At 33.6% G+C, this 13,034-nt stretch overlaps 1 protein-coding gene across 1 annotated transcript in view; it reads left to right on the forward strand.

Annotated features, from left to right (window-relative positions):
* The first annotated feature begins 7,178 nt into the window (after window positions 1-7,178).
* The window catches only part of LOC150099040 (glucose dehydrogenase [FAD, quinone]-like), a 41,675-nt gene continuing 35,819 nt past the window's right edge, over window positions 7,179-13,034 (forward strand). Inside the window, exons 1-2 of the mRNA XM_090405799.1 lie at window positions 7,179-7,305; window positions 8,421-8,623. Coding sequence (XP_090261925.1) covers window positions 7,179-7,305; window positions 8,421-8,623 — 330 coding nt within the window. The remainder of the gene's footprint in view (window positions 7,306-8,420; window positions 8,624-13,034) is intronic.

Consider the following 13,034-nt stretch of genomic DNA (forward strand, 5'->3'; position numbering starts at 1 on the left):
CTTCTTTAAGATACATCTACAAGTCACTTTCTCAACTACTTTGGAATCATTTTGGAATATTATGATCTTTTGTTTTTACGTTGATTCCTGTCCACTGAGAATGTCTGCACAATCAGAGTGGAAGGAGAAACTGAAGAAATGGAGAGCCAAACGTAAAATATCATAGGCGTTGCTATAAACTTCATCATTCAACTAATTTATGCCTTCTTCATGTAAAAAAAGTGAAAAAGTGATATCTGATAAGGATATTTCATTAAAGAATGAGAGAAACCATAGGGTTGAAGGTAGGGCTGACGTTTTTTTTTTTTTTTCCGAGAATGTAAATTACATGTCTGATATTCGAACAGTCACAACAACAACATGAAAGCGAAATAATAATAATAATGACAAGGACAAGGTTAATTATCATACTGAGTATTTACATATATATATATATATATATATATACAATGAGATATATTTTTTGTACAGTAGAAGGATACAATAATAATAATAATAATAATAATAATAATAATAATAATAATAATATTTTTACTAATGATAATATTTTTTAATTCATTGCTAAAATATTTACACATACAATCGACATCTTGAGTGACATTGCAAATTACAATTTTACAGAATTCAGCTCTAAGTGCTGCATTTTCTACATTGATTTCAACTAACATTTTAATAATACTTTTTGCCTCTATATTATGTATTTACAACACATGTTCTTCTAATGATAACAATGAAGATTATTCAGAATTTTTTGAATAATAACTTTTTTATATAATTTTTCAATTATAAGAATAATTTATTATATTATTTTTTCATGTTACATAAGAGTATTATAATAATGATATTATCACATAATAATTAGTATCTTCATTATCTTCTTTATTGTTGTATACTTTACTAACTGTTTTATTACATAATCTGCTTCTTTGATTCTCAGGATTGCGTGTAGATGAATGAGGCAAGTTAATCCCACCTATTTCGAAGCTTGGGTTAGCCTTTATGAAGAGAGTGGGATTTAGCCTTCACTATTTATGTTGTTGCTACTGTGTTGGGATGTTGGCATTGGATGCTGATGATTTGTGATGTGTGTATATTACTGTTAATGGTGTATTAACTTTGTCGGTATATTTTCCAGAGTTGGTGTTTTAATGTTCTGTAGTTGTTTATGTGTTTTAAATTAATTGGTAGGTTGCTGAGTTGCGTGGGTATCTGATGTGATCTCACAAAAGAACCGTATGAGTTGTTGAAGGGTGTGGGGATGTAGAGAGTTGTTGTAGGTCGTGTTATACTATATGTGTCTCTGTTATTTCGATAGGTCATGTTGAAGTAATTCCTTGTTAATGTCATGTAGTGTTTCAGGTTTTTAATGCTCAGAATTCTGTGTATCGCCATGTGTTTGTCGGATATTGGTTGTTGCGTGTCAGGTGTCCAAATCACTGTTGACAAGATTTTCCTGTGTAATGTTTCTAATTTTGTTTAGTGGCTGTTTGATGTGTTTGCATAGACTGTTATTCCGTATCTGAGTAGGGATTCGCAGATACCGTGATATAAGAGGGTTTTTTTTTTTATGTTGGATGGAACAATGTCTTTAACTTGGAAGAGTTTTGCTGCGATGATCCGGAGTTTGGTGTGTAGGTATTCTATATGTTTTGTCCATTTAAGGTGGGAATCTATATAGAGACCGAGGTATTTTGCATGTGTTACAGGTTTGATTTCGGAAAATTGGCAGATATTTTTGTTGTTAATGTTGATAACACTGTCACACACAGCGGTATGTGTGACAGTGTATCGATAGTGATGCGGGACGTATGATTCTTTGGTTGTGTGTTATCAACATCTGTGTTTTGGTGCCGTTGATCACAATTGCGTTTTTTGGTGGAAGTATGTTGTGATTTCATATAGGTTTTGTTGTGCTTTGCAGAAAGCCGTGTTGATGTCTGTGTGGATTGCTAGTAGTGCAGTGTCATCTGCGTACTGAAATATTTGACTTCTTATGGATTTTTGGTGGAAATATGTTGTGATTTCATTTAGGTCTTGTTGTGCTTTGCAGAAAGCCGTGTTGATGTCTGTGTGGATTGCTAGTATGTGCAGTGTCATCTGCGTACTGAAATATTTGACTTCTTATAGATATGTTATGAACATCATTAATGTATATGTTGAATAGTGACATGTATGTATTTTTGTTACTTATGTTCTGTTTGAGAGGTGTTTCTTGAACCATGTATGCAGTGTTCCTCTTATACCTATTCAGTATAGTTTGGTGAGTAGTATGTCATGTTCAAGTGTATCAAATGTTTTGGGTTAGGTCCAGAAGTATAAGGACGGCAGTATAGGAATAATAATATTTTTTTTATTTTTATTTATTTTTATTGATTTCTGAAATATATACACAATTACAATAATCATCTTTAGTGACATTCCAACTTGTAATTTTTACAACATTCAGCACTAAGTGCTGCATATGTGATTCTTTTTCCACATTGCATTTTAATTAAAATTTTGATAAGAATACTTTTTTGCATCTATATTTGCAACACGTGTTCTTCTAATATTAATAATGAAGTTACATGAATTTTTGAATAATGAATAATAATAATAATAATAATATATTTTTTTTATTGTTCTTTCAAATATTTACATACGTACAATGATCATCTATTCAGTATATTATTTTACAACGTTCAGCACTTTGTGCTACATATAATGAGATTTAAATAGTAATGATGATAACAGTTTTTTTATATAACAATAATAATAATAATTTACAATTATATTGTTCAGAGTTACATAAGTTGTATTATATTACATGTTTTGGTTTACTATTTTTTTTTTTCAAATTTGAAAAGGTGTGATTATACAACAGTATTTACATATATGCAATCTGAATATTATGTGTCCTTATTTTCACAAACATACGGTGTAAACTCATGATTTACTTTTAAAATAATTTTTTTTTACATTGCATACATTTGTTACAGTTATTATATACATTACATACATTTGTTACAATTATTATATACATTACATTCATTTGTTTACATATGATACATTACTTACATATGTTTACATGTGATATTTACATTACGTACATTGGTTTACATATAATACATACATTAGTTTTCTTGTGATACGTACATTACATGCATTTGGTTACATATGATACATCTTGGATGAGAACTAATTTTTTTTTTTCCTTTCATCCTCGAAGCTTAAATGTAAGCTTATCTGAGGATGACACCAGTTGGTTATTATGTTTTTCTTTTTTTTTTTTTTGCTGTGTTAGGATGCTATGGAATCTATGATTGAGAAATTCGCGCGCGCCCACGCACGCACGCACACACACACACACACACACACACACACACACACACACACACACACACACACACACACACACACACACACACACACACACACACACACACACACAATAAATTGGAATGTACTGATGCGCTGCTGAACTGGAAGCCTGAGCGAATATATTGTGTTTCATTAAGTTTGTATGGTATTTTGGGTGCGTGTTTCTTGTTCGTAGTATGTCCTTAGAGCTCTTTTCAGGCTATTGTAGTTTGTAAGGTTTCTGTACTCAAAAGGTAATTTGTTTATCATGTCTGGGATGTAGAAGTTTCGCGTGGCGTTTCCGTAGTGATTATTGTATTTATATGTGATATAATTAGTAGTCTGAGGTCTTGTTATACGGTATGTATTTCGAACTGTCCTGTAGTTGGCATCGAAATAATGTTTTAGCAAGGCTGCATAGTGACATAAATGTTTTGCTGTCAGTATTTTGTTCTGCCATTGCAATGTTTATAAGGTCGTGATTTTCTCTTTGTTCCCAAAAGATCAGTTTGTCATTTTGTACTGTAGCGACATTAATCTATTTAATTTGTAGGGTGCACAGAAAGCATACGTTGTTATAGCGTATCTTAGTATATTTTGGCATAGTGCTTTGTATATTAGTGTTTTTAGGCGTATGGGAACTATGTCTTTTAATCTGTAGAGTTTGCCACTTATTGTTCGGAGTTTGTTGTGTAGATGTTTTATATGGCTATTCCAGTTCATATCTGCATCGAGGTAAATTCCAAGGTATCGTATTGTTTCAACCTGAGTGATTGTAGTGGTTTTGCTGTTCTGTGTGTTTTTTGTGTTGGAAAGTGGATGTTGGATGGTTATATATTTGTTATCAACTGGTCGAGTCAGTGGATTTCTGAATATCATTAATTTTGTCTTTTCTGAGTTTAGGTGTATGGAGTTTTTCGTGAGCCAGTCTATCATCAGATTTATGTCATTTTGCATATTTGTTTGGGCTATGCTTGCGTTATTATGGAAGGATATTATTGCTGTATCGTCTGCGTATTGGAATATCTTACCTTTGAGAGGTAGCTGACTAATATCGTGCGTGTAAATGTTGAATAGAGTTGGAGAGAGTACGGCTCCCTGTGGCACTCCACAGGTTACTGGTAGCTCTCTGCTTCGGTTTGATCAGATACGTGTGATATGCTTTCTATTTTGGAGGTAGTTTATAAACCACCTGTGAAGAGGCCCGTCTATTCCAACATGACTCAGCTTTTCTAACAAGGTTTGATGTGTAAGTGTATCGAATGCTTTGGTTAGATCTATAAAGACTACCATGGCTATTTTGTCTAAGGCGGTATTAATTACGTCTGTAAAGTCTTCCAAGAGAGATGTTGTTCCCTTATTTTTCTGAAAACCATATTGTGTTTTGGGGATAATATTAAAGATCTCAGTGTATGCTGTGAGTTTCTTCAGTATGATCCGCTCCATGATTTGATTGATAATTGGTAATGTTGCTATGGGTCTGTAATTGCTGATTAAATTTCTTTTTCCTTGTTTGTATATGGGTGTAATTATGGCGGTCTTTAGCATAGTTGGTATCTGTCCTGTTTTAAATATTTTATTTAATAGTTTTAGTAGGATAGGACTTAAACTAGTTGCATGTTGCTTTATATCTTTAGGTCTGATACCATCTATTCCTGGGCCTTTGTTTGGTTTGATTTGATGTATTGCTGAGAGAAGTTCTGCTTCTTTTATGGTTGGGAACCATAATGTCTGTTTTGATCGCGGTCCAAGTGGAGGGTCTCGTTTTGTGATTGGGGGAATATTTCTGTGAAGTTCTTGGATGGAGTCTGCAAAGTATTGGTTAAAGTCATTTGCAAGTTGTTGGATAGGTTTTGCGTCTTTCATGAAGCTCTGTTTTATGGTTTCGGAGGCAGTGGTGTTGGGAACAGAATCTAGCATCTCATTAATCAGATGCCAGGTTTGTTTCATGTTGTTTTGTGCGGAGGTTAGTTTGTCTCTGTAGTAGCTTGTTTTTGCATTTCTGATTTGTGTTGTAAGGCGATTCCTTGTTATCTTATATTCAGTTTTTAAAGTTGTGTTATTTGGATATCGCTTTAATTCTTTCCATAAAGCATCCTTTCTGTGTATTTCTAGGATTAAGTTTTGTGTTATCCAAGGATTTTGTGTTCTTTTTGATCGAATTCGGACTTTCTTTGTAGCTTTCTTATATATTTCCTGCAGTGTGAGTTTAATGTTGTTGTATAAGATATCTGCTGAATCTGATGCCAGGTGTTCCCAGTCTGTTTTTCTTATTTCGTGGTTGACTATTTCTTCGTCTATTATTGTTTTCTGTCGTTTTTCTTCTGTGGGACATTGCATGGGTATTGTCTTGGTATGCAGGTTTAGAGCGGTGAATTAATGGTCTGCTACTTTGCACTTTATGACTGATGCAGTGTAACTATTTGGTGATGCTCGGACGTTTATATGGTCTAGACAGGAGGCAGTGATAATATTTCCGAATATTTCTTCTCTAGTACTTGATGTTATTGTTGGTATTAGATTGTACATGGATAGTGTGTCTAGGTATTGTACAGTGTTGTTCTGGTTTTCATTTGCAATATTAATGTTTATGTCGCCAATTATCATTAGGTGTTCGGTTGAGCATATTTCTTGGCTTGAAAGCCAGCAATTAAGTTCGTGTAAGAATTTTATCAGGTTTGGTGGCCTGTAAATAGCATTTAATATTATGGGATGCTGTGTATTCTTGGTATTAATGGTTTCGAGACAGAGGGTTTCAGCATGCTCAAACTGATAGGCCATTTCTTTTGCTATTAATTTTTGTTGCATAAATATTAGTATTCCACCCCCTCTTCTTGTTTGGCGGCATGATCTATGTTGTTGGAAGCCTGGAATTTGGAAAGCAGTCGCTTCGTCATTAGTTATGGATACTTCTGTAAGAATTAATATATCAATAATATCAGTGTAATTCCTCAGATAAGCCTGTAATAATAACCAATGTTTTCGGATGCTTCTGATGTTAATATGCAAGATTGAGAGACCTCTCGCTTGTACTCTGTTTTGTTTCCATGCATCAAGAGATTCGAAAGTACAATTACTGATGTATTCTGGTGTAATTACATCTATCTGATGGTTCACATTCATTTTTGTTGTGTTGAGATCTTCTTATTGAACTAAATTAGAGTCTTTTGTTTCACTCTGGCAACCTGTCTATATCTTCCGAGCTTTTTATTTGTATAGACTTTGAAGTCTGTGACTTTCTCAAGAATATTTTGCCGTCTTTGATCCATAAAAATTGATACTTTTTTTCTGTTTTTTCCTTTCTTGCTTGGTACTATATAATAATAATAATAGTAATAGTAATAATAATAATAATAATAATAATAATAATTAACTTGCCTCATTCATCTACACGTAATCCTCATAATCAAAGACTGCAAATTATGTAACAAAACAGTCATTACGGTGTATAATAATAATGAAGTTACGTGTAGATGAATAAGGAAGTTAATCCCACCTACTTCGAAGCTTGGGTTAGCTTTTATGAAGAGAGTGGGATTAGTCTTCACTATTTATGTTGTGGTTACTGTTTATAATAATAATAATAATAATAATAGTTACTTCCAAACTACATTCGCCTTTATCAGTATTTGGCTCAATGTCTAAATGAAAGATGATTTTTATGAGATATTTCTGTAGTGAAACACCCTAAAGGCGTGCTTGGTTCTACTTAATAACAAAACTAGTTTATATGACCCAAATGGCCAAGTAAAAAACCTAAATCTCTGCGCAGAATAGCGAGACGATAAGCTAGACGATATTTCCTGTTTTCCTCAGTGACAACAAACAACATTAAAGAAATGTTCGATTTGCCGTCGGCTCTCACAGCTCTCGTGTCGCTGACGTCGTCAATTATTTTGGTTGGTGAAGACTATGCAGTGTATCTATCAAGAAGCACACTTGATAAGGGTTATGATTACATTATAGGTAAGAACTTTGAATGATTTGATGTAGTTTACGACATTATTCATATTTATTATTTGTTTTTCAATTCTTTTTATAACAAAAAAAAACTGAATTTCAGGTTTGAAGTTATGAAACATTTGAGGACAGAATAGAAATTCTGTTTTACTTTGTGGATAGTTTTAATTAGAAAGGCTCAATTTTGACTGTACTTCCAATCTTATAATTGAATGTTACAATGACTGGACATCAGATACGATGCCATCTTGTACTTGAAAGATGCTGTCTTCAAAACGTTCGATTTCTTAAAATTTTCTGAACTCAAACACAAACATTTGGGAAGAAATGAAAAGCGATTGCAGTGTATATCGACGATGCTATTTATTTTAAATATCGGTATCAAATGAAGATAAAAAAAAAGAAAGGATAAATGGTTACAGTACAAATGTCATTCCCTGGGTAAATTAAGTACCTTTCTGGAAGAAGAAAAAGTTGATCATTAAATATCATTTGTCCACTTTAGTTGATTGACAGGAAGAAAATATTTTCCTGTGTTTAGGAAAGTATAAGGAAGCACTCCTAATCAAGCACTCTTCTTGGACTCAAGACTGAAAGTCAGTCATAACAAGTTTAAAGTGATCATCTGAGAGTGTTTCCCACTCACTGATCTGTTTGTATCCTGGAGCGAACTGCTTTTTTATATATATATTTTTTAAGTGTTTTTGTGCTACACATTGGAAACTTAAGCACATATAGCAGAGTAGGCAGAATAAAAGTGATATGATCCATTTTTCTTCTGGAAGCGTTATTTTTCAAGGCACTTCAGGCGCCTGCAAGAAAAAAATTGAATGACTCTCTCATAGAGATGAAATCATTAGCCACCTCAAGACTTTAAAAAATGCTCATACACTACAATGAGCATTTGAACCTAATGGTCTCCAGCTTGGAAAGCGTAGATGCCATCTACTTGACGCATATGGGAAAATATCGAAAAAATTTAAATATATCTTGCAAAAATTACTTTTCCATTGATTACATATTGTGTTAACACTATGACATTTTGCAATACATCCAATAATATCCAATTAGTGATATTATTTTTATTTATTTGTATTTTTATTTGATCTATCTATCCTCAGTGGGAGGTGGAACAGCAGGTTCCATTCTCGCTAACCGATTGTCTGAAGATCCAAGGACTTCAGTGTTACTCTTGGAGCGAGGGTTACCTGGAGATATCATAAGCGAGGTTCCTTTATTGGCCCCTCACCTACAGATGACTAAATATGATTGGCAATATAGAACTGTCCCCCAGAAGTACTCATGTTTTGGATTAGAGAATCAGGTAAAAACATCATTTATGATCTAAAGTCATTCATTTAATATCTACACGATGTTCTGTTATATTAAGAATAATAGGAAGTTAATATTTTAGTATACGTTATATCCCATATAAGAAAGCCTTTATTGAGCATATCATATTTTAGCTTCAGTCCGGGTTTGAATATTATCCTTTCTTTGAGAATAATAACTTAATTGCATTTTTCATCACAATGTGAACTTCTTAGTATACATGGACGTCAGCTTTTTTCTCTATCGGGAATTGTGTAATGTGTCATTAATTGTTGGGTGTCCGTAGTTCAGTGGATTTTGATAAATTGCTTTGGTTAGAAAGATCTGGGTTTTGAATTCCACCTAGGATGCAATGAAACCTTTATCATTGCATCCTAGGTGGAATAGCCAGGAGAACAAATGCAAAATGACCCACAAATGTATATTTAGGCATAAGGCTAACCACTTTTGTCCTAAAATTATGCTTATGAAAGTCAATCTGCACAGGTTGTGAACCTTAAGGCATGCGAGTAATGCGGATTTTTAATATAACCCTAATGGTTAATGTCTGGGCCTTTGAAATAACAGCAGTGTAATTTCATTCTTATTTCGCTAATATACAGGGTGTCTCATAAGTTCCTAGATATTTCAATAATTCATAAAAATTAGAAAAATTGGTATATTAGAGTGAGGTTTGCACGACAGCGAATCGCAAGGAGGGGGATTTTTTTATATATATATTTTTTTTTGACGGGGAGAAAAATTTTACATCAATTTTTCACCGATAGAGGGCGATGTGTCACATGAATCATTTGCAAATAGGTGCAAATGAAAGTTCTGTAATACGCAGGGTGTACTGCTGACAGCTCGTAATGAATGCGTGCAAATTTCCAGTCATAGGGGTTGAACAGAACTGTTTTTGTGAAAAGAAAAATTTGTTGCTGTGATGCTTACTTTGGTGGATAAGATATTGTTAGCGAAGTTTTCTTACGTAAGTGGGGAATCGGTAGCGGAGGTTTTACGGAAGTTTCGAACGCAGAAAAGAATGAGGAAAGGTCAAAATCCTATCACTTCTGCCAGAATTCAGTCTCTAATACGGCGTTTCGAGAAAACTGGAAATTTGTCATATCGCCCTCGAACATGCAGACAAATGTTATCCAAAGCCCGTGCCAGCGTTGTGGTATCGCAAATGAATGCCCTAGCGTCACAATCAACAAGCGGTTTAAGCAGTGCACGGGAAGCTGCAAGAATCACAGGCATTGCGAAATGTCACTATTCCGCATCCATGAAGTATCACATTTTTCTTTTCACATAAACAATTCTGTTCAACCCCGATGACTGGGAATTTGTACGCATTCGTTACGAACTCTCGGCAGTACACTCTGCGTTTTATAGAACTCTCATTTGCACGTATTTGCAAATGATGCATGTCATACAGCGCCCTTTATCGGTGAAAAGTTGAAGTAAATTTTTTTCTCCCCGCCAAAAAAATCCCCCTCCTTGCAATTTACTTTCGTGCAAACTGCACTCTAATGTATCAATTTTTCCAAGTTTTATGAATTATTGAAATATCTAGGAACATATGAGACACCCTGTATATACACCATTTTCCTGAAAGAAAGGGCCAAGCCATCGTAAGTGATGATTAACAAACACGAGCAGGTCTTCAGATTTTAAGATGTATCACTCCTGATGATTACTGCTCTATTCCATCATCTTGCAATGATTATTGCGATTTCGCAGTACTTATTGCAATATGAGGCCATGCTGATATCTGAAAAGCATGAAATGAATCAAGTGATAATTCTCGTGACATGAAGTGCTTAGCAAGAGACACGCTGTATGTCTTAGGTTGCATGTTTGGTTGGGCAGTATTACGTCATTACAATTGGATAACAAACCTGTGTCATCTGTGTATTGAAATATCTATCCTGTGGGAGGTAGCTGATTAATATCGTACATATAGATAAAGTTTGAAGAGAAAAGAAGAGCGAACAGCCCCTGTGGAACCCCGTAATGAAGGATGATCCGATGAATGTTATTTGTTTTCTGTTTTGGAGATAATTTTTAAACCATGTGAAAAGAGGCACATTCCATTCCAGTATATTTTAGCATTCCTAGTACACTTTCATTTGAGTGTGTCATCAGACAGATCAATAAAGACGACAATCACGACTTTATTTTATCTAAGGCAGTGTTGAGTAGGTCAGTAAAGTCCTCCAAGGGAGTTGTTCACTTAGTCTTCTGGAAACCGTATTGTGTTTTTGAAATTATATGAATATTTTCCGTATATGTTGCAAATTTGTTAAGAGCGATCCGTTACAATGTTTGGTAATATAGCTATAGGTCTGTAGTGGTTTATTATTTTCTCTTATTTGTACATACAGTACGTTTGATTACAGCGGTGCTTTAACGTGTGGGATGTAAATCCAATTTTCATTTAATTATCAACGAAAAAATAGTAGATATATGGAAATAGGGGATATTAAGGATCCATCATTATTTCAAAGCCAAATATATGTATTAACTTTGAGATATTCAAAATGTTGACTAGAGAGCTTATGAGAATACAATCATTAGCATCGGACTTTCCTTACCTTGTACTGCTTAAAGATACGAGCTCTCCAAGGCGACTGTATATTCGCCTTTTATTGGTGCATTTGATAAAGGTTTCACTGCCCTGATAGCTATTTCGAACTGGTTGGTTCTCTTCAGAGACCAGCAGAAACCTTAAGGGAGCAAAAACTCTCAATGAATACCTAATGTTTGATTTGCTTGTGGTCAAGGTAGAGGATTGCTCTTTGAGAATGAAAGGATCGTTTTCTGTATTCTACAGATTGCGTCTAAAAAAGTACTGTTTAAAATCATTTGCTAACTGATGGAAGGTTTTGGTCTCTTTCACGATTCTGTGATTTGTGGTTTCAAAGGCAGTAACTTTAGAAGTAGAGTTTAGCACCTCGTTAATCAGATGGCAAGTGTTTTACATTGTTTTCTGCAGCGGTTGATTTTTTTTTCTGTATAAATTTATTTTTCTCTTTCTTATATGCGTTGTAAGGATGTATTCCCCTTCTGAAGTTGAGTTACTTGGGTATTCTTTACTTGGTCCGACAAAACACGCTTTCTTTGTATACCTAAAATTATGTTTTGTTCTCCAAGGATTTTGGCTTGTTTCAGTGCGTATTTTGATTTTCTCTATAGCTTTCTTATATATTTTGTCAATCTGGCTATGGAATCTGGTAATGTCATTCGTTTCCAGTATTTGATTTTTCTTATATCTTTGTTAACTACTTCCTTGTTTACCATTTTTTTCGTTTTGCTTTTCAGATTCCGAACATCGCAAGGATTTTGTTCTACTGTGCTACTTTCGTACTATGAAATAATGATCTGCAAGCGCGCATTTTGTGATTTCTGCTATGTATACTATTTGAAGGTCCCGTATGTAAATGATCTATACAAGAAACTTAGATTTTATTTCCGACTATATCTTTCTTAGTGTATGAAGTTATTGCTGATATTAAGTTATACATAAGCAGCTCTAAATATTGAGCATTGTTATTGTGATTTATAATTGGTATGTATATGTTTATGTCACTGAGTACTATTAAGTGTTCATTTACATACAGTCCTGGGCATGAAAGCCAAGCATTGCCATGTAGAAATTCTAACGTGTTTAAATTTGATGGTCTACAAATAACATTTCATATCAGGTGAACTGGATGAAAAACATATTGTTTCAATTCAAAAGTTTTTGGTATTTTAAATTTGCAATTAATTTTTGTTTAATGAATAATAGTAGTCCACTTCCTCGCTTTATTTTCCGACATTGTCGACATGTATGTATTTGAAAGTTTGTAATTTGGTAAACTAGTTGTTTCGTCATTAGTAACGGATATTTCATTTATAACTAGTATATCCACAACAGTATGATTCTTTGGATAAGCTTGTAGCCAATATTTTCGAATGCTTCTGATATTTATGTATAGATTAAAGAGCAGTCACTCTCTCAGTGCTTTGCTTACATGCAATGTCATTAAGTCATCTTGATAGTCTATATTTGTTTTGGTTATATCTAGCTATCCTCTTGTCTGATATAGCTAAAATGCTTCGCTTTCATTGGGGTAGCCTATTTATGTCTTCCGAGCTCTTGATTGAGTATTGCCTTTAAGTTTTGTTATCTCTGGTGAATATTTTTGCATCTCTGATCCTTAAGAATTGGCAATTCTTTTCGTGGTAATAATAATAATAATAATAATAATAATAATAATAATAATAATAATAATAATAATAATATTTATTTTTTTTACAATGCAGTAAGTTTATTATCATCGTCATGTATGTGTATATATATAGAGAGAGTATTTACAAGTATACAGTGCAAATTAAGCAAAAATGCTAAGCAACCATTTTAAATATGCATAAATGAT

This window comes from Typopeltis vanoorti, chromosome 15 (assembly GCF_054136105.1).
Source record: "Typopeltis vanoorti isolate ZY-2024b chromosome 15, IOZ_Tvanoo_1.0, whole genome shotgun sequence".
NCBI lineage: Eukaryota > Metazoa > Arthropoda > Arachnida > Uropygi > Thelyphonidae > Typopeltis > Typopeltis vanoorti.